The 23,104-nt window shown below is 43.9% G+C and overlaps 1 protein-coding gene across 6 annotated transcripts in view; it reads left to right on the top strand.

Annotated features, from left to right (window-relative positions):
* Window positions 1-23,104, top strand: part of agrn (agrin) — a 534,989-nt gene that overhangs the window by 465,619 nt on the left and 46,266 nt on the right. For all 6 annotated transcript variants that reach the window (XM_063033167.1, XM_063033166.1, XM_063033165.1 and 3 more), the window contains 7 exons: window positions 1,351-1,692; window positions 4,819-5,011; window positions 8,063-8,278; window positions 9,306-9,535; window positions 10,921-11,055; window positions 18,078-18,174; window positions 21,977-22,141. In XM_063033167.1, coding sequence (XP_062889237.1) covers window positions 1,351-1,692; window positions 4,819-5,011; window positions 8,063-8,278; window positions 9,306-9,535; window positions 10,921-11,055; window positions 18,078-18,174; window positions 21,977-22,141 — 1,378 coding nt within the window. The remainder of the gene's footprint in view (window positions 1-1,350; window positions 1,693-4,818; window positions 5,012-8,062; window positions 8,279-9,305; window positions 9,536-10,920; window positions 11,056-18,077; window positions 18,175-21,976; window positions 22,142-23,104) is intronic.

Here is a 23,104-nt window from a genome sequence, read left to right as displayed (position 1 = left end):
CGCTTCCTACAGTAGAGGTCATTTCTAAGTGAAAATTCGGGAAGGAATGCTATTCTGATAAGTGTATTGAATTTCTGGACCTGTTAGTTTTACTGAGAGTGTGTGAGCTTTCTGGTTTGAGCAGGAAACACAATACGTAGGGATAGGACCAGATGGTGAGGAAAGAATTTAATTTGGGGAGAGCAAATTATAATGCTATTAGACAAGAACTTGGGAACATAAACTGGGAACAGATGGAGTGTTGTGTGTTGGTCTTCATTAGTCGGGGATTGAGTTCAAGAGCCATTAAGTAATGTTGCAGTTCTGTATTACCACACTTGGAGTATTGTGTTCAGTTCTGGTCACCTCATTATAGGAAGGATGTGGACATTTTAGAGAGGGTTGCAGAGGAGGTTTACCAGGATGCTGCCTGGATTAGAGAGCGTGTCTTATGAGGATAGGTTGAGTGAGCTGGGGCTTTTCTCTTTGGAGTGAAGGAGGGTGAGAAGTGTCTGGATAGAGGTTTACAAGATGATGGGGGCGGGGGGTGTGCTGGCTGGTAGCGCAACAACATCAGCGCCGGACCTGGGAGCGGAGGTTCCCGGGTTCGAAACTAGTCGGGTTCGCTCCCGAGTACGCTTTGCATCCGTGCGGGGTTGAGTGTTGAGATCGCAACTCGACATCGTAAAATAAAAGGGGAAAGATAGATGCACAAATGTCTGTGTGAGGGTGGCGAGCCACTCAGTCTCTCTCTCTCGCTCCGCACCTTGTAAAAGACATCATAACGGACGCACGCACAGACATGCAGATGCACAGACTCGCACGCACGCAGGCACACACCAAAAAAAAATGATAAGACGCATAGATAGAGTGGAAAACCAGTGACTTCTTCCCAGTGTGGAAATGGCTAACATGAGGGAGCACAGTATTAAGGTGCTTGGAGGTAGGTACAAGGGGGATGTCAGAGGTAAGTTTTTCACACAGAGAGTGGTGAGTGCGTGGAATGCACTGCCAGTGATAGTGGTAGAGGAAGATACAATAGGGCCTTTTAAGAAACTCTTAGATAGGTACAGGGAGCTTAGAAAATTAGAGGGCTAAGTGGTAGGGAGCATAATTTAAAGTGATTGGAGGAAAGTATAGGGGGGATATCAGAGGTAGGTTTCTTACACAGAGTGGTGGGTGTGTGGAATTTTCTGCCAGGGTGGTGGTAGGGGCAGGCATCAGTTCATTTAGGAAACCCTCAGAAATGTACATAGATGATAGAAAAATGGAGGGTTATGTAGGTTAAAAGGTCAGCACGACACCGTGAGCTGAGGGGCCTGTACTGTGCTGTAGTGTTAAATGTTCTGTGCTCTATCACTCTCCCTGCAGATTGGGCGCCTGTCCTGTTTACGACGACCAGCACGACCACAGCTGCTACCACAGTCCCCGTCACCACCACGTTTTTGCTGGCCACCCTCCCGCTGGCCATCACCAGGCGACCGCCACCTGCCACCACCAGGTGGCCGAAAGTCTTCCCACAAGCCAAGTGGCCCTCGTCCACCGTGAGGCCAGCCACCACCCGGAGACCGCCCTTCCCCATAAAGACCAATGTCAAACCTCCCAGGCCTTGTGACTCCCAGCCCTGTCTCCATGGAGGCACTTGTGAAGATGATGGAGAGGACTACACCTGCAGTTGCCCAGCCGGCAAAGGAGGAGCGGTCTGCGAGAGAAGTAAGGACTGGATAATGGCCTCCGTTTTGTTTTTAATTCATGGAGTTAGGAGAGGGAGAGCTAAAAGAATCAGAGCAGAAGGAGTCATCAAGATGCTTCACCATTGGAGATCGTAGCTAATCTTCTGCTTTTGCCCAAGACCCCTCACCACTTCCTAATGACCAAAGGGCACAGGAGTAGTATTAGGCCATTTGGCCCATCGAGTCTGCTCCACCATTCAATCATGGCTGATTTATTATCCATCCCTCACAACCCCATTCTCCTGCCTTCTCCCTATAACCTTTGATGCCCTGAATCAAGAACCTTATCAGCCTTCATTTTAAAGATACCCGATGACTTGGACTCGGCAGCCGTCCGTGGCAAAGAATTCCACAGATTCACTACCCTCTGGCTAAAGAACTTCCTCCTCACCTCTATTCTGAAAGCCCTGAAATCTCCTGACACAGGATCTCAACCCAAACCATTGACAATTCCTTCCCTGACGGCCCCCCTCCACACACACACACACACACACACACACACACACACACACACACACACACATTTGCTGCTCAGCCCGCTGAGTTCCTCCAGCAGGTTGTTGCTGCAGATTTCAGCATCAGAATCAGAATCCGGTTTATTATTGCCGACCTATGTCACGACATTTGTTGCCTAGTGGCAGCCGTACAGTGCAATACTGAAAAAAAACCATAAGTTAGCAGAAGAAATATGTGCAATAATTAAGTGGTGAAAAAAGAGAGCAGAGTGGAGTTCTTGGGTTCATGGACAGAAATCTGATGTCTAGAGGGGAAGAAGCTGTTCTTGTAGGCAGACAAGTGTGGCAAATCTTCAAACAAAGAAAGCAGGAGGGAGGGTGAGACAGAAAGGGAGGAGACAGAGTGGAAGAGAGAGGGAGACAGAGGGGGAGAAGGAAAGAGAAAGAGACAGGGTGGGCCGGCTGGTGGCGCAACGACATCGGCGCCGGACCCGGGGGCAGAGGTTCCCGGGTTCGAAACCAGTCGGGTCCGCTCCCAAGTACGCTTTCCATCCGTGCCGGGTTGAGTGTCGAGATCGCAACTCGACCTCGTAAGATAAAGGGAAAAATACTCTAAAAATGTCTGTGTGAGGAGTGGTGCGCCACACAGTCTCTCTCTCGTTGCACGCCTTGTAAAAGCCATGAAAAAGACATCATCACGGACGCACGCACAGACTTGCACACATGCAGGCACACGCAAAAAAAAAGAGGAAGAGACAGGAAAAGAGGGAAAGAAAAAGGAAGGGGGAAAAGAAAGGGAGGAAAATAGGTGGAGAGGGAGAAAGGAAGAGAGAGGGAGAGAGAACAGTCTCCCACTTCTCTGTCTCTTGATCTCCGTTTTGAAGTCAGTGGCAGAGAATTCCACAGGAATCTGAATCAGGTTTAATATCAATAGCATATCTCATGACATACGTACACAGTGTTTATGTATGTATGTGTATATATATATAATCAAATTTAAAAAGTAGTGCAAAAAGAGAGCAAAGGAAGAACAAAAATAGTGAGGTAGTGCCCAGGAGTTCATGGACATTTCAGAAATCTGATGGCAGTGGGGAGAAAGGCGTTCCTAACTAAAACAGTGAGAGATCTCCAGGGTTTCACCATCCCTGAGTGATGAAAGCTCTCCACACCCCCATCCCAAGTGACCTGCCTTATCCTCAGATCACGTCCTGTGGTCCAAGGCGCCCCAGCTGGGAGACACATCCCCGTATCCGGCCTGTCAACCGCCTTAAGAATTTTGGGAGCATTTGAAGTGAAGCTCGTCTCGCCCCTCTGAGATCTAAACAACACTATCGTGGAGATGCAGGAGATCACAGATGCTGGGGGAGCTCAGCGGGTCAGACTCAACCCATAAGGGTGGATGGTTTAGAGTGATCTTGATGTAGGTTAAAAAGCCATCACAGCACTGTAGCTCAAAGTACTATGCTGTACTGTTCCATTTTCTTAACTATTCTTATGTCTACTGTGCATACAGAGTAGGAATGGCAAAAGGCACCTTTACGAGAATGAAGCATATACTGATCAATACTAAACTAGGCATGACAACTCGCCTCAGAGTATTGAAATGTTACGTTTATCCAGTTATGTTATATGGCTCAGAATGTTGGACAATATGTAGTAACATGAGGAAACGAATTGTAGCAGCAGAGATGTGGTTTTTGAGGAGGATGCAAAGAATATCATGGACGAAACGAATATCTAACGAGGATGTCATGAACAGAGCAAACACAAAAAGAGAAATAATGTATGAGATCCTGAAAAGGCAACGTAACTTCATTGGACATGTGATTAGGAAAAAGGAGTTAGAATGCACGGTAATTATGGGAAAGATTGAAGGGAAGAAAGCAAGAGGAAGGCAAAGACAAATGATGATGGAGACAGCAGCCAGAGAACTGGAAATGAATACCAATGAATTGATCCACTTGACCCGAAACAGGAATGTGTGGGCCATGGCAGTCAAAGCTCAAACTGGGCTTGGCACCTGATGATGATGATGATGATGATGATTGTGCATACACTCAGTGGTCACTTTATTAGGTACAGGAGCGGAACTCAGAGTGGCCCATCCACTTCAAGGTTCAGTGTGTTGTCATACAGAGTTGCTCTTCTGCACACCACTGTTGTAACATGTGGTTATTTGAATTACTGTCACCTTCCTGTTGGCATGAACCAGTCTGGCCATTCTCTCCTGACCTCTCATTAACAAGGTGTTTTCACCCCTGGAACTGGAGGATTTTTTGCTGCTTGCACCATTCTCTATAAACTCAAGTCTGTTATGCGTGAAAATCCCAGGAGATCAGCAGTGTCTGAGTTACTCAAACCACCCTGTCTGGCACCAACAACCATTTCACAGTCAAAGTCACTCAGATCACATTTCTTCCCCATTCTGATGTTTGGTCTGAACAACAACTGAACCTCTTGACCATGTCTGCATGCTTTTATGCATTGAGTTGCTGCTTGATGATTGGCTGATTAACAAGCAGGTGTACATAATAATGTGGCCACTGAGTGTATATGAAATGGTGAATGAAATTAACATAATTATATTTACTTTAAAATGCACTTTAGTTTTTGGACTATTTCCCCTGATTATTCTTGAATTGTTTGAACAGCGATCGTGTACTACCTACCTGAGTTTGGGGGTAGATCCTACCTGGCATTTAAGACGATGAGGGCTTACTACACAGTGCGGATCAGCCTGGAGTTCCGTGCCTCTGACCTCAATGGATTACTTCTGTACAACGGACAGAAAAAGGGGAAAGACTTCATTTCTCTAGCCCTTGTGAAGGGCTATGTGGAGCTTAGGTAAGGCACTCCTTGTCTAAAGAATGGAATTACCTCTCACAGTATAATTAAAAGTGTGTGCTTTCAGTAATGTTGGAACAATTACCAGCAGGCTCAAGGACACAGCTTCTATCCTATTGTTATAGAAATATTAAACTTCAAATTTTAAAGTAAATTTATTATCAAAGTATGTAGATGTCACCATAGAGTACTCTGAGATTCATATTCTTGCAGGCATTTACAATAAAATAAGTAAGTAAATAGAATTTATGAAAATCTATTCAGAAAGACTGACAAACACCCAATGTGCAGAAGTTCAAAGTTCAAAGTAAATTTATTATCAAGGGAGATAGATGTCATCATATACAACCCCGAGATACACCTTCTTGCAAGCATTCACAGTAAATACAAAGAAACACAATAGAATCAATGAAAAACCACACACAAAAACAACCAAAGTGCAAAAGACAACAAACAGTGTAAATACAAAAAGAAAAGAAAAAATAATAAGCAATAAATATTGAGAACACAGGTTGTAGAGCCCTTAAAAGTGAGTCCATAGGTTGTGGAATCAGTTCAGTGTTGCGGTGAGTGAAGTTATCCACGCCGGCTCGGGAGCCCAATGGTTGAGGGGTAATAACCATTCTTGAACATAGTGGGTGTGGGATCAAAAGCTCCTGTACCTCCTTCCTGATGGATTAAGGGTAATAACTGTTCCTGAACATGATGGTGTCAGACCTGAGGGTCCTGAACCTCAGGTGGTAGAAATAGTTGCAAGAGTAATGTTTTCCCAAAAGCCTTAATTCCCCTGATTTTCTTTAATATATTTAATGAGACAGATTCTTCTGCTTTCCGGGGCAGAGGATTCCACAGTTTCAGTACTCTCTGGGAAAAGTAGTTTCTCCTCATCTTCATCCAAGATCTATTCCCACGAATCTTGAAGCTATATCCCTTCATTCTTGTCTGCTTCTATCTTATTGATCCCATTCACAATTTCATATATTTCTGTGAGATCCCCCCCTCATTCTTCTGAATTCCAGTGAGTATGGTCCCAGGGGACTCAATCTCTCATCAAGCTAACCCCCTCATGTCCGGAATCAGCCCGGTGAACCTCCCCTGCACTGCCTCCGAATCCAGTATGTCTTTACTCAAGTAAGGCTGTTGAATGGTTCCCTAGTACAATAAAATGGACTCTTGCCCTCACAATCTACCTCGTTACTGCTTTGTACCATGTTGTCTGCCTGCAGACTCTGTAACTACGACACCTGGTTCTGCGACGCACACAAAGTGCTGGAGGACCTCAGCAGGTCAGGAACCTTCTATAGAACATAAAGCAGTACAGCACAGTACAGGCCCTTCGGCCCACAATGTTGTGCCAACCCTTGAATCCTGTCTCCCATATAACCCCCCACCTTAAGTAGCCTCTTAAATTTCACTAATACAAAATACTCTGCAGATGCTGGGGTCAAAGCAACACTCACAAGACGTTGGAGGAACTCAGCAGGTCAGGCAGCATCCGTGGAAACGATCAGTCAACGTTTCGGGCCGGAACCCTTCGTCAGGACTGCAGAGGGAAGGGGCAGAGGCCCTATAATGAAGGTGGGGGGAAGGTGGGAAGGAGAAGGCCGGTAGGTTCCAGGTGAAGAACCAGAAAGGGGAAAAATAAAGGGGTGAGGGAGGGGATAGGCAGAAAAGGTGAAGAAGGAATAGGGGAAAGCACAATGGGTAGTAGAAGAAGGCAGAACCATGGGGGAGAGGGCAGACTGAAACAGGGATGGGGGAAGGGAGGGGGAAGGAATTACCGGAAGTTGGAGAATTCAGTGTTCATGCCCAGGGGCTGGAGTCTACCCAGATGGTATATGAGGTGTTGCTCCTCCAACCTGAGTTTAGCCTCATCATGGCAGTAGGGGAGGTCATGTATGGACATATCCGATGGAGGGGAATAAACACTCAATGTTTCAGGCTGAGACCCTTCATTGCAACAATTTATTCCGCATTCTTTTATTGTTTTCCCTTGTTCCACCTCAATTCACTGTCATAACGAAATGATCTGCATGAATGGCATTCAAAACAAGGATTGTCACTTTACCCCGGTAAGCCAATCTGTCAATTAAATGCAGAATGAATGAATGAATTCTTCCGTTGTAAAACACTTACTGTACTAAAACACAAGCTCTGTCCTAGCTAATTCTCTTGTAACGGATAGAACTGTAAGAGATTTTTAAGAAAGGCACATGAATGTGAGGAAAATGGAGGGATACGGATGTTGTGTAGGCAGCAGAGGAGTTTAATTGGCCATTTGATAACTAACTGGTTCAGCACAGGGGTTCCCAACGAGTTTTATGCCATGGACCCCAGATTGGGAACCCATGGTTAGGCATAAGATTGTGGGCCAAAGGGCCTGTTCCTGTGCTGTACTGTTATATGTTCTTTGTTAACGTTCATATTTTGGAGCCTTTGAACATTTGCAAATTTTAATTTCTGTTGAAGAAGAAAATGAGATTTTATCCTGCCCCACAAGACAGTTTAATTTTCTTGAGATGCTGTTATAAGCCTAGAATTTAAATGTTATTTTACCCCTAAAGTAGTTTTTCACAGCTAACTATTACCTATTTCAAACTACTTATTCAACTCAGTAGACAGTAAATGCTGTCAACAACCTATCACAGGGAAAAATTATCTGGATTGTCTAAAGAAACAGTTGATAGGAATTATGGGAGAATAGATGAATCTCGATGGGATAAATAGCTTCTCCTCACTCTTGCCTTCCTCTGAGTTCTTACAGGATTATGTTTATCCCTCCGTATTCTTTTTCACCAGACACACTCACACACCCACCACTCCCCAGCTGAGGGTCAGTTGCAAGTGCAAGTGACTGCATTTGGCAGGTTTAAGCATCAGCGGTTCACTTCCCTCCGTTGATACTGCCTGACCTGCTGTGTTTCGATGTGATAAGTGCATTGGTGAGCAGGGACCCCTGTGGAGGCAAATGTCTACAGGTTGTAATGCCGACTGACTCTGCAGCTTTAAATTCGGCCCAGTACTAATGAGTTTCCCTCTCAATCCCTGAAGGTTTAACACAGGCTCTGGAACAGGCGTCATCACCAGCAAAACACCGATAAAACCCGGAAACTGGCACCAAGTGGTGGTGAATCGGAACCGGCGTAACGGGATGCTCTCAGTGGACGGTGAACCACACGTGATCGGACAAAGCCCCAGTGGAACAGACGGGCTCAATCTGGACACAGATCTGCTCCTGGGTGGAGCGCCCGAGGATGAGATGGAATTGTGAGTCCTTTTGATGATTACAGGGTTATGTATGTACCAGTGGGCTGTCCCTTTCATTCAGCATCTAGACTTCAAGTGGTGCTTCAAATGCATTGCGTAAACACAAGAGATTCTGCAGATGCTGGAAATCCAGAGCAACACACACAAAATGTTGGAGGAACTCAGCAGGTCGGACAGCATCTATGGAGAGGTATAAAGCGTCAACGTTTTGGGCTGAGACCCTTTATCAGGACTGCAAAGGAAGGGAGAAAAGCCAGAATAAGAAGGTGGGGAAGGAAAAGAGTACAAGCTGGCAGATGATAGGTGAGACCAGTTGAGGGGGACGGTGAGCGGGGGAGGGGGGTTGAAGTGAGAAGTTGGAAGGTGATAGGTGGAAGAGGTAAAGGGCCGAAGAAGAAATGGTTTAAAGTGTTTACAGTACAGTGAGAGGGGGATAGAGTGGATAAAATATTGGGCAGATGATCATAAATACAAGAGATTCTGCAGATGCTGGAAATCTTGAGCAACACACACAAAATGCTGGGGGAACTCAGCAGGTCAGGCAGCATCTATGGAAGGGAATAAAGAGTCAATGTTTTGGGCTGAGACACTTCATCAGGACTGGAAAGGAAGAGAAAATAAGGCAGAATAATAAGGTGTGGTGGTGGGGGGAAGGAGGACAAACTAGAAGAACCATCAAATGTTCCTCGTATGTTAACTCTTTCATTCCCGGGATCATTCCTGTAAACCTCCTCTGGATGCTTTCCAATGCCAGCACATCTTTTCTCAGATCTTCCACCTCTTTGGGATGAAAAAGACACTTCCTGACTTATGATCCCTAACTCTAGAGAGGAATAATCAGCGGATGAGACCCTTCATCAGGTCTGAAGTCATTAGGATCAAAAGTTACAGAAGGTTTTTTCTCTGCCTGTGATGAAGGAGAAGTTTCTTGCTCTCATTTATTTCTGAATTTGTACTAAGCATCCATTTCTAGTTTTGTCAATAATCGCGCTCTAGATTTTTTTGAAAACCTGATTTCTATTTTTAGTGTCAAAGAAAGAACATCAGCAACAAAGGGTCTGCGAGGATGTATTCGCCTGCTGGATGTCAACAACCTGATCTACGATCTGCAGGAGAAAGGCAACGATGTCTTGTACGGCAGTGGGGTGGGGGAGTGTGGTAATAACCCCTGTGACCCCAATCCCTGCCGAAACAATGGCAAGTGCCATGTGAAGGAGGCAGAGATGTTCCACTGTGAATGCGTCGGCAAGTTTTCAGGTAACTACCTTGACAAACGAGGCGATAATTAACAAGATGCAAGATTGTTTAATGGCATTCCCAGCAGACAAGTGTGAAGAAGAATGAAATAATTGTAGTTCTGGATCAGGTGCATCACCAAAAAAAAACACAATAAGATAAAGAACACAATAATAATTTTAAAAAATGATAAATATAATTCCATTTAGATAGCTTATATACATAGATTTATTGTATGTCCATAAAATGATACTAGGTACAGGAGTGTCTGTACATCAGGTGACTGTGACAGGAAATGATAAAGTAGTGGTGGTTGGGGGTGTGGAGGGGTGGGTTAGTGGGTGGAGGTGTTGATCAGCCTTACTGCTTGGGGAAAGTGACTGTTTTTGAGTCTGGTGGTCCTGGTGTGGATGCTACGTAGCCTCCTCCCTGGTGGGAGTGGGACAAACAGTCCGTGAGCAGGGTGGGTGGGATCCTTCATGATGTAAACGTTATCGATCTTGTTATCTTGAGGCAGCTGAACACTGCAACACATAAAAATTAAAACAAATAAATAGTTTATTAGTTTATACACTGCATAGATTTGAATAGCAAGATATTGTTAGAAGGTGGTTAAGTATGTTTCACATTTTCAACCTTGTTGTTTTGTGGCAGCAATACCACAACACACAGAAACTTACAAGTTAGCAAAAATAACTAAATAAATAGTTTTAAACACAAGAGATCCCACAGCTGCTGGAAATCCAAAGCAACACACAAAATGCTGGAGGAACTCAGCAGGTCAGGCAGTTTCTATGGCAATGAATAAACAGTTGATAGTTCAGGCCAAGACCCTTCAGCACTACCGGAAAGGAAGGGGGAGGATGCCAGAATAAGATGGCGGGGTGGCGGGGTGGTGGGGAAGGGAAGGGGAAGGGGAAAAGAGGACAAGCTAGAAGGTGATTGGTGAAGTCAAGTGGGTGGGTGGGAGGGAGGGCGGATGAAGTAAGAAGCTGGGAGGTGATAGGTGGAAAAGGTAAAGGGCCGAAGAAGAATGAATCTGATAGGAGAGGAGAGTGGACCATAGGAGAATGAGAAGATGGGGAGGCACAGGGGCAGGGGTGTGGGGTGTGGAGAAGAGGTAAGAGGCCAGAGTGGGGAAATGAAGAAGAGGGAAAGGGGACAAATAAATTGTTTACTTGTTTATACATTGCATGGATTTGAATAGAAAGGCATTAGAAGGTAGTTAATTATGCTTAACATCTGCAAAGGTTGTTTGGTGGCTATGGTAGGTTGCAAGACAAAAATTATTAAAAGTTACAAAATAAACAGATAATGTACTTTACTAGCTTGTACACTGTATAGATTTGAATACTACAATATTACTGTGAGGTAGTTAATCATGTTTAATGTTTGTAATTTTTCAGGACCAACCTGTGCTGATAAGCACAACCCATGTGACCCGAAGCCCTGCCATCCATTGGCCACCTGTATGGTGTTGCCTGAAGGTGGAGCGAAGTGTGAATGTCCAATGGGGCGCGAAGGAGAGTTCTGTGAAAGAGGTAGGGCTTACATCTTCAAACCAAGCCAGGGAGAAGTCATCTGCAGCAGTCCTCGACGTTAACGATCTGCAGTGGGATAGTTAGAGATTTATCAGTGCTTATTTCATTAGATGCTGGTGTGCAATCAAAATTCATGATGCGAGCAGCGCACTAGTAATTTGCTTTTATACTTAAAAGGGCCTCTGATGGTTCTGTGCTCATTTTGATTCCATTTCCCAGATTTATAATGTTGTGAAAATATAAAGAGTTGCACCCGAGGTGACTAAATGCCTTGTCATAGAGGCATAGGGTGCTACAGAAACAGTGCTACAGCCCATCTAATCCATGTTATTCTTCCTAGTCCCACTGAGCCGCACCTGAAGCATCTCCCTCCATACCCCTTCCGCCCGTGTACCTATCCAAATTTCCCTTAAATTTTGAAATCAAACCGGCATCCACCACTTCCGCTGGCAGTTCATTCCACATGTACCACCCTCTGAGTGAAGAAGTACCCCTTCAGTTTTCCCTTAAGTATTTCACCCTTCACCCTTAACCCGTCACTTCCAGTTCTAGTCCATACCAACCCCAGTGGAAAAAGCCTACTTGCATTTACCCTGTCTATACCCCTCATAATTTTATATACCTCTTTCAAATCTCCCGTCAATCTCCTACACTCTAGGGAACAAAGTCCAAACCTATTCAACCTTCCCCTATAATTCAGGTCCTCAAGTCCTGCCAATATCCTTATCATGCGACACGTTCTATTTAAGACCAGATGGTCCATGAATACAAGAGATGAAAGGAATTGCTAAGATTTCTGTACCTTGCATAGTGATGGAGAAACAGTTTTACACAAAATAACAGATCATAAAGTGCCAAGATCAAGGAAGTGTAGGAAATGTCTCAGAATTTAGCCAAGTGATGTGTGTTAGAGATTCTGCTTTTACACAAATGTCTGATTTTGCTAACAGACCTGTGGTTGAAGGTTAAGTAGGTTAATATTTTTTTTCCCCTGGAGCATAAGAGAATGAGAGAAGATTTAATAGAGGTTTACAAATTTAGGAGGGGTATAGATAAGGTAAATACAAAGCAGGCTTCTTCCCCTGAGGTAGAGTGAGACTACAACTAAACATCATGTGATAAGGGTGAAAGGTGAAATGTGTAAGGAAAACTTCTTCACTCAGAGTGTGGAACCAGCTGCCAGTGGCAGTGGTGGATGTGGTTTCAATTTCAACATTTACGATAGTACGTGGATAGGAGGGTGTGGAGAACTACAGTCCAGCCGCAAGTCAATGGGACGAGACAGAATAATAGTTTGGCAGGGACTAGATGGGCCAAAGGGCCTGCATCTCTCTGTATGACTCTATGCAGCAATGAATTGATGGACATATCACCATTGCTTACCTCTTTTTGTTTTGGTCCTTGCAAGTGTGAAATGAACGGACTAGAACTACGTTGAATCTAAAATCACTTCAGTTACGATCCTTTCACAGAACCTGAATTTGGCGTTGACTTGGTTTCCATTGTTGGCCAAATTCTGGGAACGTGTAGAAACTTGAAAAGCAAATTATGTGTCAAATACAGTGTTAGTACACTTAGTGGCCACTTTACTGGCTACACCTGTACACCTCTGCACCTGTTTGTTAATGCAAATATCTGATCAGCCAATCATGTAGCAGCAACTCAATGCATAAAAGCATGCAGATATGATCAAGAGATTCAGTTGCTGTTCAAACCAAACATCAAAATGGGGAAGAAATGTGATCTAAGTGACATTGATCATAGATTGATTACTGGTGCCAGATGGCATGGTTTGAGTATCTCAAAAACAGCTGATCTCCTGAGATTTTCACGCATAACAGTCTCTAGAGTTTACAGAGAATGGTACGAGAAACAAAAAACATCCAGTGAGTGGCAGTTCTGTGGGTGAAAATGCCTGGTTAATGAGAGATGTCAGAGGAGAATGGTCAGACTGGTTCACGCTGACAGGAAGGTGACAGTAACTCAGATAACCACACATTACAACAGTGGTGTGCAGAAGAGCATCTTTGTATTCACAACACGTCAAACCTTGAAGTGGATGGGCTACGGCAGCAGAAGACCACAAACATACTCTCAGTGCCACCATATTAAAGTACATAATAAAGTCACCACTGAGTATACGTATATTAAATTGTCCTTACCCATTATATATTTTTTTAATGTTCTTTCATCTTAGTTCTTTGCAGTCATGAGAGAGGCTAGTTCATGTGAGAACATAAGGGGCAATCTTCACACCCAAATTAAATTCAGTAACCTTTGCTGGGAATACAGACATCTCACCTGTCCCGGGAGGTCCGGGAGTCTCCCGCAAATTAATAGTGGCTCCCTGATGCCCGCAAATTATATACAATATCTCGGAAATTGATATTTTTTGAGAGCGAGCATGAGAAAGCGCGCGAGAGAGTGAGCGCAAGAGCGAGAGAGCACGGACGATGGAGAGAGAGCAAGATCAAGAGCGAGAGAGTTCCAAAAAAAGTCAGAGTGGCAGAGTGTTCCAAAAAAAGAAAATATGAAACATACCCCAGACTACAGTAAAGTGTACCCCTGCCCAATAGGGGTCAAAATAATGACAGTGTTGCTCGCTGCACTGTTTGCAACAGTGATTTTTCCATTGCCCATGGTGGGTTAAAATGTAAAAGACATGTTGAGTTGAGTTTAACAGCTGTCATTCATTCATTAGCATAGCTAACGTTATTTAAACTAGCTGGCTAGCTGCTAAGGAGCTACTCTATTGCAGACATCCCACCTCTCCCGGAAGTCTCCCGCAAATTGATGGTGCTACCTCCCTGAAATGAGTTTTTGCAGGGTGGGATGTCTGGGAATAGGGATGACAAAAATATCAGGTGTTCTTTGTGTTTGCTGGTTTGGATGATTGCCTCCTGCGATGCGAAGCTTCTCCAATAAGTGGTGCTCTAACTTCATGCAGTGTCATTTTATTCAGTGCAAGCCAACAAGTGCCTCTGTCCCATATCAAACCGGTTGTATGGTAAAGATAGGATTGCCCTGACGAAGGATCTCGTCGCGAGACTTCGATTGTTTATTCCTCTCCATTGATGCTGCCTGACCTGTTGAGTTCCTCCAGCATTTTCTCTGTGTGTTGCTCTGGATTTCCAGCACCTGCAGAATCTAATGGGTCTCTGGTTTGGTTTATTATTGTCACATATACTGAGGCACAGTGCAAGATGTATTGTTCGTACGGATCAATGTATTACCCAGTACACTGAGGTAAAACAATAGGAGTGTCGACAGTGCAGTGCAGGTAGACAATGAGGTAGAAGGCTGCCGAACCAGCATGAATAACTCCACTCACCTCGATGCTGAACTAGACTCACTTTCAATGATTCTACAACTCATGTTCTCAGTATTAATTATATGTTTTATTACGGGCACCATGGTAGCATAACAGTTAGAAAGGTGCCATTACCACTTTAGGTGTTCTGGAGTTGGGAATTCAGTTCCGACACTGTTCTGTAAGAAGTCTATGTACGTCTGCCATGTGCATGTGTGGGTTTACCCCCAGTGCTCCGGGTTCCTCCGTCTGTCCAACAACGTCTGCTGTAGGTTAATTGGTCATTGTAACTTGTCTCGTGATTAGCTGAGGGTTAATCTGGATTGTGGGGTTGCTTGGGCGGTGAGGCTCGAAGGTCTGGAAGGGCCTACTACACACTGTGTTGTGAAAGAAATAAGATTTTTTTGCACCATTTCTCCTCTTTTGCACTCTGGTTGTTTGCTGGACATTCTTAAATTTATAGTCTTTCAATAATTCTATTGTATTTCTTTATTTTCTTGTAAATGCCAGCAAGAAAATGGGTAGTGTATGGAGGCATGTATGTACTTTGGTAATAAATTTACTTTGAACTTTGAGGGTTGTAATGAGGTAGACTGTGAGGCCAAGAGTCCATCTTATCATTCTAGAGAAACTTTGAATAGTTTTATAACAGTGGGGATTGAAGCTGTCCTTGTGTGTTCTGGGGTCTTTGCTGTCTGCCGATGGATTGGTGTGGGGGTGCACGCAAACAGAGCAACAAAGTGCAAAACAAGATAAACTGTACAAGAATAAATAGATTGATGTTAGGTAGATAGACAGGTACATAAATAAATAGATACATTAATAAATAGTACTGAGAGGATGAGATATAGAGTTCTGAAAGTGAGTATGATTACTGGAGTCTGTCGGTTTGGGGTGAGTGAAGTTATCGATACTCGTTCAGGAGCCTGATGGTTGAGGGATAATAACTGTTCCTGAAGCTGGTGGTGCAGGACCCAAGTCTCCTGTATCTCCTTTCCGACAGCGGTAGCAGGAAGAGCGAATGGTCTGGATCAGCATCACAGTTGAATTGTGATCTGGTTTACGTGGCTTTTTTAGTGAGAGTCAAGCAAGTGAAGACCGTATTTCCTGTGCTGAGCTGGAGAGAGTAACGAGCAACCTTTTACAAAAAAACGCGTAAAACATAAAGTGGTTTGAAACCATTTGTTCTCCTTCCGCTCCCTGCCTTTTAAAGATGATTATTCTGGGAATGTACTCTAAATTGCATTTGGCACACAGCGTAAAGGCTGTTCAACCTATTCAACACTTTCCCCAGAGAATGCTAAGTGCTACAGCATTAACAAGGTTCAAAGCAATGTATGTCAAATTATAGCCGTCAGCAGAAGAGCTGAAGAAATCAATGCAAAGCTTTTGATTCAGTGTGTGCATTTCATTGAGGGAATTCAGGGGTACGAACATTCCACATTACACTTTATTATTCCTTTATTCCTTTGCTTTGTATAGCCTGGTGTAATTAATTCATAAATCTGAAATCACTGAGTGAAATCTCTCTCAATTAGAAACTTGGATTCCTATTCCCATTCCAACATGTTGTTGGTCCATGGCCTTCTCTTGTGCCGCAATGAGGCTGTCCTCAGGGTGGAGGAGCAACATCTTATATTCTGTCTGGGTAGTCTCCAAGCGGATGGCATGAATATTGATTTTTCCTTCCAGAAAAATATTTTTCCCTCCTCCTCCTCTCTTCTATTCCCCACTCTGGGTTCCTACCTCTTCTCACATCCCCCTCAATCCTCTCCTCCTTACCTTTCTCCCATGGTCCACTCTCCTCTCCTATCTCATTCCTTCCCCTCTAGCCCAATATCTTTCCAACCCACCTGGCTTTACCTATCACCTTCTGGCTATTCTCCTTCCTCTCCCCCCTACCACCTTCTTATTCTGGTGTCTTCCCCTTCCTTTCCACACCTGAAGAAGGATCTTGCCCTGAAACATTGATTGCTGATTCATTTCCATAGATGCTGCCTGACCTGCTAGGTCCTCCAGCATTTTGTGTGTGTTGCCTCAGTTAGAAATTTATCATTCAAATGTTGAAAGCAATATTGCAGAAGTGACAATGCATTTTTCAATTATTCTTCCAAACTCCAATACTGAACATAGAACGTGGATTCAGTGGACACTTTATTAGCTACATGAGGCACTTAATAAATTGGCCATTGAGTGGATTTCTGTATGTTTGTTGTCTTCTGATGCTGTAGCCCATCCACTTCAAAGTTCGACATGTTGTGCACCAGAGATGCTCTTCTGCACACCACTGTTGTAACGTGTGGTTATTTATGTTACTGTCGCCTTCCAGTCAGCTTGAACCAGTCTCTAATCTCTCATTAACAAGGTGTTCTCACCCACAGAACTGAAAAGCACTGGATGTTCTGTTGTTTTTCGCACCATTCTCCATATACTGGAGAGACTTGTGTGTGAAAACCCCAGGAGATCAGTAATTTCAGAGATACTCAAACCACCCCGTCTGGCACCAACAATCATTCCCCAGTCAAAATCACTTGGAACACATTTCTTCCCCATTCCGATGTTTGGTCTGAACAACGACTGAACCTCTTGGCCGTGGGTCTACATGCTTTTATGCATTGAGTTTCTGCCATGTGATTAGCTGATAAGATGTTTGCATTAATGAGCAGGTGCACAGGTGTACCTAATAAAGTGGCCACTGAGTGTAGAACGTAGAACATTATAGCACCCTTCAGCTCACAATGTTGTGCCAACCTTTTAACCTACACTAAGATCAATCTAACTCTTCCCTCCCACATAAACTTCCACTCTTCTATCATCCATGTGCCTATGTGAGAGTCTCTTAAATGTCCCTAATGTATCCACCACTCTCTGTGTATAAAACCTACCGCTGATATCCCCACTCCACAGTAAAGAGTTCTAATAAAGAGCCAACATTTCAGGCCAAGACTCTTCATCAGGACTGGAAAGGAAGGAAGAAGCCAGAATAATAAGGTGAGGAGAGGGGTGGAGGACAAGCTAGCAAGAGATAGGTGAGATCAATTGGGATGGGGGGAATGAAGTAAGCAACTGGGAGGTGATAGGTGGAAGAGATAAAGGGCTGAAGAATAAGGAATCTGAAAGGAGAGGAGAGTGGACCATGGGAGAAAGGGAAAGAGGAGAGGAACCAGAGGGAGGTGATGGGCAGGTGAGGAGAAGAAATGAGGTATGAGGGAAGCCAGAATGGGGAATGGAATAAGAGAAAAGGGGAGGAGGGAGAAATTGCCAGAAGATAGAAAAATTGATGTTCTTCCCACCAGGTTGGAGGCCATTCAGTTGGAACGTGAGGTGCTGTTCTTCCAACCTGAGATTGACCTCATCTCATGGTAATATGGGAGACTATGGACTGACACGTCAGAATCTCAGAACAGATTGGATCTAAATTCTCTGGAGTTTCGAGAAATGAAAAATTAAGCCAATTAAGAGGACTAACTAGGAAGATACTGTTTTTCAAATGAAGATTTCCCCTTGGAAGAAACTGAATCCTGATGGAGGTCTCTGCCAGAAACGCCAACTCTATATTCCTCTCCATAGATGTTACCTGACCTACTGAGTTCCTTCAGCATTTTGTGTGTAACTGTTTCTCCTGGTGGAGGAATCTGCAAGTCTGTTCAAGGAGTCATTTTTGGACAAAGCCTGGATTTCATTATACTTATAAGTATCTCTTCTGTTTCAGAATCCGAGAAGGACCAGGGCAACACTTTCATCCCAAATTTTAATGGATATTCATACCTGGAAATGAATGGAATCCACACATTTTCCGATGACTTGTCGTGAGTTTAATCAGTGTTAAACCTGAACTCTAACCTGCCAATGCTCGGTGCTATGCACACACCACTAAACCTCTCCCCACCCCAACAATTCTCAAACTAGCTTGCCTCCAGAAACTGAGTGAGTATGACTACTTTTCACAATGCATCATGTTGCATTCACAAACGTTCAATCTGTTCAGATGAGAAGGAAGGTAAATTATAATTATTGTTGGTATCAGTCTAGGGACATGGCCAATGTTGGAAGCTTTAGAGATAATGCAGAGGAGATTTACCAGGATGTTGCCTTGAATTAGTGAGCACGTCATATGAGGAAAGGTTGAGTGAGCTCGGGCTTTTCGAAGGAGAATGAGAAGTGGCTTGATGGAGATGCACAATATAATAAGAAGAGAGCCAGAGACATTTCCCAGGGAAGGTACGGATAATGTGAGGGGCATAACTTTAAGATGTTTGAGGGAAAGTATATGGGGGATGAAAGAGGTACTTTTTTTACACACAGAGTCGTGGGGTGCACTGGCAGAGGTGGTGGTAGAGGCATAGAGGCATACTGACATTCAGAAGACTATTAGAGAGCGTGTCTCATGAGGAGAGGTGGAATGAGCTAGCTTTGGAGTCAAGGAGGATGAGATGTGACTTGATGGAGGTATACAAGATGATAAGAGGTGTAGATCGAGTGGACGACCAGAGATGTTTTTTTCCCAGAATGGAAATAGTTAATTTGAGGGGGCACAATTTTAAAGTGTTTGGAGGAATGTACCAGGGGGACGTCAGAGATCAAACACAGAAAAATTGCGAAGAGTTAACTGTGATTATGAGATATAACCAATGAGTTGTAACTGTACATGAATGTGAAGCAGTGATAATGATTGAAGGGGAAATTGCCTTAATGATAAAATTCTTAGTTCATTAGGACTCAGGTGCTCTGATTTTTGATAGTGTAAGTTCAGGTGGAATCAAAGGGGTTGAATCTATCAGTTTAATGCCGAAGCAAAGGAGGTGAAGACGAATCTGTGTTGCCCATTAGTGGAGCAGCCAGCAGAGAGCAGCCCTTTGGAATTCAATTATTCAATGAGTGCTGTGTATCGGAATTTTGGTGTTCACATCACTGAACCATGAACTGGAATCCTGGGGAGATGAAGGTTTACTCAGCCATGGAGAAGTGAGAATTTGGAAGGCTTTGTTGTATTAAATAATCCTTACCTTGCCAAAATGGTGCACAGAGTTTTTAACACCTAAGACATAGGATTGAAATTAGGCCATTTGGCCATCGTGTCTGCTCCACCATTCCATCATAGCAGATTTATTATTCCTCTCAACCCTATTCTCCTGCCTTCTCCCCGTAACCTTTGATGCCTTTACTGATCAGAAACCTATCACTTTAAATTTATCCATGTCTTGGCCTCCATAATCATCTGTGGCAATGAATTCCACAGAGTCACCACACTCTGGCTGAAGAATTTCCTCCTCATCACTGTTCTAAAGGGACGTCCTTCTATTCTGAGGCTGTGCCCTCCCTCACCACAGGAAACATCCTCTCCACATCCACTGTATCTAGCTCTTTCAATATTCTGTAGACTTCAATGAGATTCCACCCCCCCCATTCTTCTAAACTCCTACAAATACAAGCCCAAAGCCATCAAATACTCCTCATACATTAACCCCTTTCATTCCCATTTTAGACTGAAGCTAGAATACCTTGTGACTACTTGCAGTAGACTGCCTTCATCACCATAAAAGATTAAATGAGCTTTGGAACTGAAAGAATAATGTGACGTGTTCTCCCTCATACTCTGAGTACAAGGGAAAGAATCCAAAGTTGTACCTCCGTCTTTGGCATGTTAGGTTGATTACTTGGAGACCTATGCTTCCAAAATCACTTACCAAGCAGATAAATAAGTTGACTTTCTAGATCTTTGAACATAGAACAGTACAGGCCAGTTGACCCGCGATGTTTGCTGACCTTTAATACAACTCTGCGATTAATTTAGCCTTCCCCACCCACATAGTTCTCCATTTTGATTTCATTTATGTACCTGCCTCAGAGTCTCTTGAAAATCCCTAGTATATCTGCCTCTACCACCGTCCATGCCAGTGTGTCCCTCCACACTCTAAAAATTCTGCCCCTAACATCCTCCCCTATACTTTACTCCAAAGATCTTAAAATTATGGCCTCCCATTTTAGTCATTTCCTCCCTGGGAAAAAGTCTCTGGCTGTCTCCTCTATCCATGCCTCTTATCACCTTATACACCTCTATCAAGTTACCTCTCATCCTCCTTTGCTCAAGGAGAAAAGTTCTAGCTCACTCAACATTTCCTCATAAGACACGCCATCTCCTTTGCACCCTCTCTAAAGCTTCCACATCCTCTCTATGACAAGCTCACCAGACTGAACACAGTTCTCCAGGTGTGACCTAACCAGGGTTTTATCGACTGCAACATTATCTCGTGGCTCTCGAACTCAATCCCCCAACTAATGAAGGTCAACACATCATACACCTTCTTAACTATCTTACCAACTTGCATGGCAACTATGAGAGATCTATTGACATGGACCCCAAGATCCCTTTGCTTGTCTTAACCATTTTATGCTTTTTGAATATGGAGTTACTGAAGGCATTGAGTTGCAAGCTCAAGTACAGAATTATAGGAGACCATTTGGTGAATCCCACTCCCTGTAAAGCAATCCCATTGATCACATTCTCTATTCTACCTTGTAACACAACCAATTTATTTCTCTTGTGCTTATTGACATCATCGATACATCTTGTTTCCACTGTCTTCATAGTCAGTGACATCTTGCTCATTACCCCTCATTGTACTAAAATAGTTCCTCATATGTCAGCAGCCTCCACATCTCATGCCCCATACCTTAAACCTGTGGCCTCTGGTCCATAAGACCATAAAACATCGGAGCAAAATCAGGCCATCAAGTCTGCTCTGCCATTCCATCATGGCTGATTAATTATCCCTTTCAACCTCAATCTCCTGCCTTTTCCACATAATTTTTGACACATTGACTCATAAAGAACCAGTCAACCTCTGTTTTATATACACCCAATTACCTGACCTCCACAGCCATCTGTGGCAATGAATTCCACAGATTCACCACCCTCTGGCTAAAGAAATTCCTGCTCATCTCTGTTCTAAATGGACGTCCCTCTATTCTGAGGCTGTGCCCCACTACAGAAAATATCCTCTCCACATCAACTCTAATCTCCACATCAAATCTTTCAATATTCAATAGGTTTCAATGAGATTTACCCCCTCTTCCCCAATTCTTCTAAATTCCAGTCAGTACAGGCCCAGAGCCACCAAATGCTCCTCATGTGTTAACCCTTTCATTTTTGGAATCATTCTCGTGGACCCTCTCCAATGCCAGCACATCTTTTCTTAGATAAGGGGCTCAAATTTGCTCACAATACTCCAAGGGCAGTCTGTCAATGTCTTATAAAGCCTCAGCATTATATCCCTGCTTCTGTATTCTAGTCCACTCAAAATGAATGCTAACATTGCATTTGCTTTGCTTACCACTGACTCAACGTGCATTTTAACATATAGAGAGTTCTGCACGAAGACTCACAAGTCCCTTTGCTCCTCTGATCTTTGAATTTTCTCCCCATCTCCATCCATACACCATCAGATAACTCTGCTTTGTCCAGCTCACGTAAACCTGTCTAAACCTCGGGATAACGTTGAAGACCATTTGTACACTTCGATTCTGTGTGGGGAGGGTGTGAGAGTGGGAGACTTCGAGGTAGTTGAGTGGAAAACCTTTGTACCTTGGTAACGAGCTGTTTGATTACAGTCAGAAGCTGTCGATGGAGGTGGTGTTCTTGCCCATGGACCACAACGGAATGATCTTCTACAATGGGCAGAAGACTGATGGCCGCGGAGATTTCGTGTCGCTCAACCTACGGGATGGCTATTTGGAGTTTAAATATGACCTCGGCAAAGGACCTGCAGTAATCAGGTAATACGGGAAAGAAAAGCACAGGGTCTTAATTTACCGTCGTCCACATAAGCCAGGAAATGTGGCAAATCTGTCAGGAAGTATAGAGGAGGCTTAACCCAAATACAGAGCATGCAAGACAATTTAGCGACAAGTGATAATTTTAATAATAAACTGCAAAATAAGAAGCCACAAGGGGCCATGAAACAAGAGCGAACAGATACTAAACGCAATAGGCAACAAGGTAGCTGAAGGCTGGTGCGATGAGTGAGCAAGGACTGTGAATGAGAGCTTGGTTTAATTACGCTGCAGCAGATGGGGTGGAGATAATTCTGTACCTAAGGAGGTATAAGGTGCTCCTTCCCTCTGCCAGCCTGCCGGTCACCCTTGGTGTAGCACCTGCTTCCCCCCCCCCCCCCACAAAAGACACTGCCCAGAAGAAGGCAATGGTACACCACTTCTTTAGAACGTTTGCCAAGAACAATCATGGTCATGAGACAGTGATCGTGGACGTTATACGATACGGCACACAATGAATAAATGCAGGTGATAAGGTGGAAGTGAGTTGTAGGTGACTCCCATTAACTGTGTGCAGACTGGGAGGGCCTGCCTTTGTAGGCCTGACAAAATCTTTATGAGATATCCCTAAAGTTGAAAATTGTTTGATTATAGAACCTCTGTTATCTTTTGATACTTTTAGACCATAAAATCGATAGTATAGGTGCAGAATTAGGCCATTCAGCACATCATGTGTGCTCTGACGTTCGATCATGGCTGATTTATTTCCCCTCCCCCACCCAGGCCATGCTCTCTTCTCATTACTACCATCGGTAAGGAGGTGCAGGGACCTCAGGTCCCACACCACCAGGTTCAGAAACAGTTATCACCCTACAACTATTAGGATCCTGAATCAGCGTAGATAACTTCAATCACCCCAACACTGAACTGATTCTACAGACTCACTTTCAGTGACTCTACGATTCA

This window comes from Mobula hypostoma, chromosome 25, assembly GCF_963921235.1.
Source record: "Mobula hypostoma chromosome 25, sMobHyp1.1, whole genome shotgun sequence".
In the NCBI taxonomy this organism is placed as follows: domain Eukaryota; kingdom Metazoa; phylum Chordata; class Chondrichthyes; order Myliobatiformes; family Myliobatidae; genus Mobula; species Mobula hypostoma.
The sequence above is the reverse complement of the archived record's forward strand: the minus strand, read 5'-3'. Positions and strand labels throughout refer to the sequence as shown.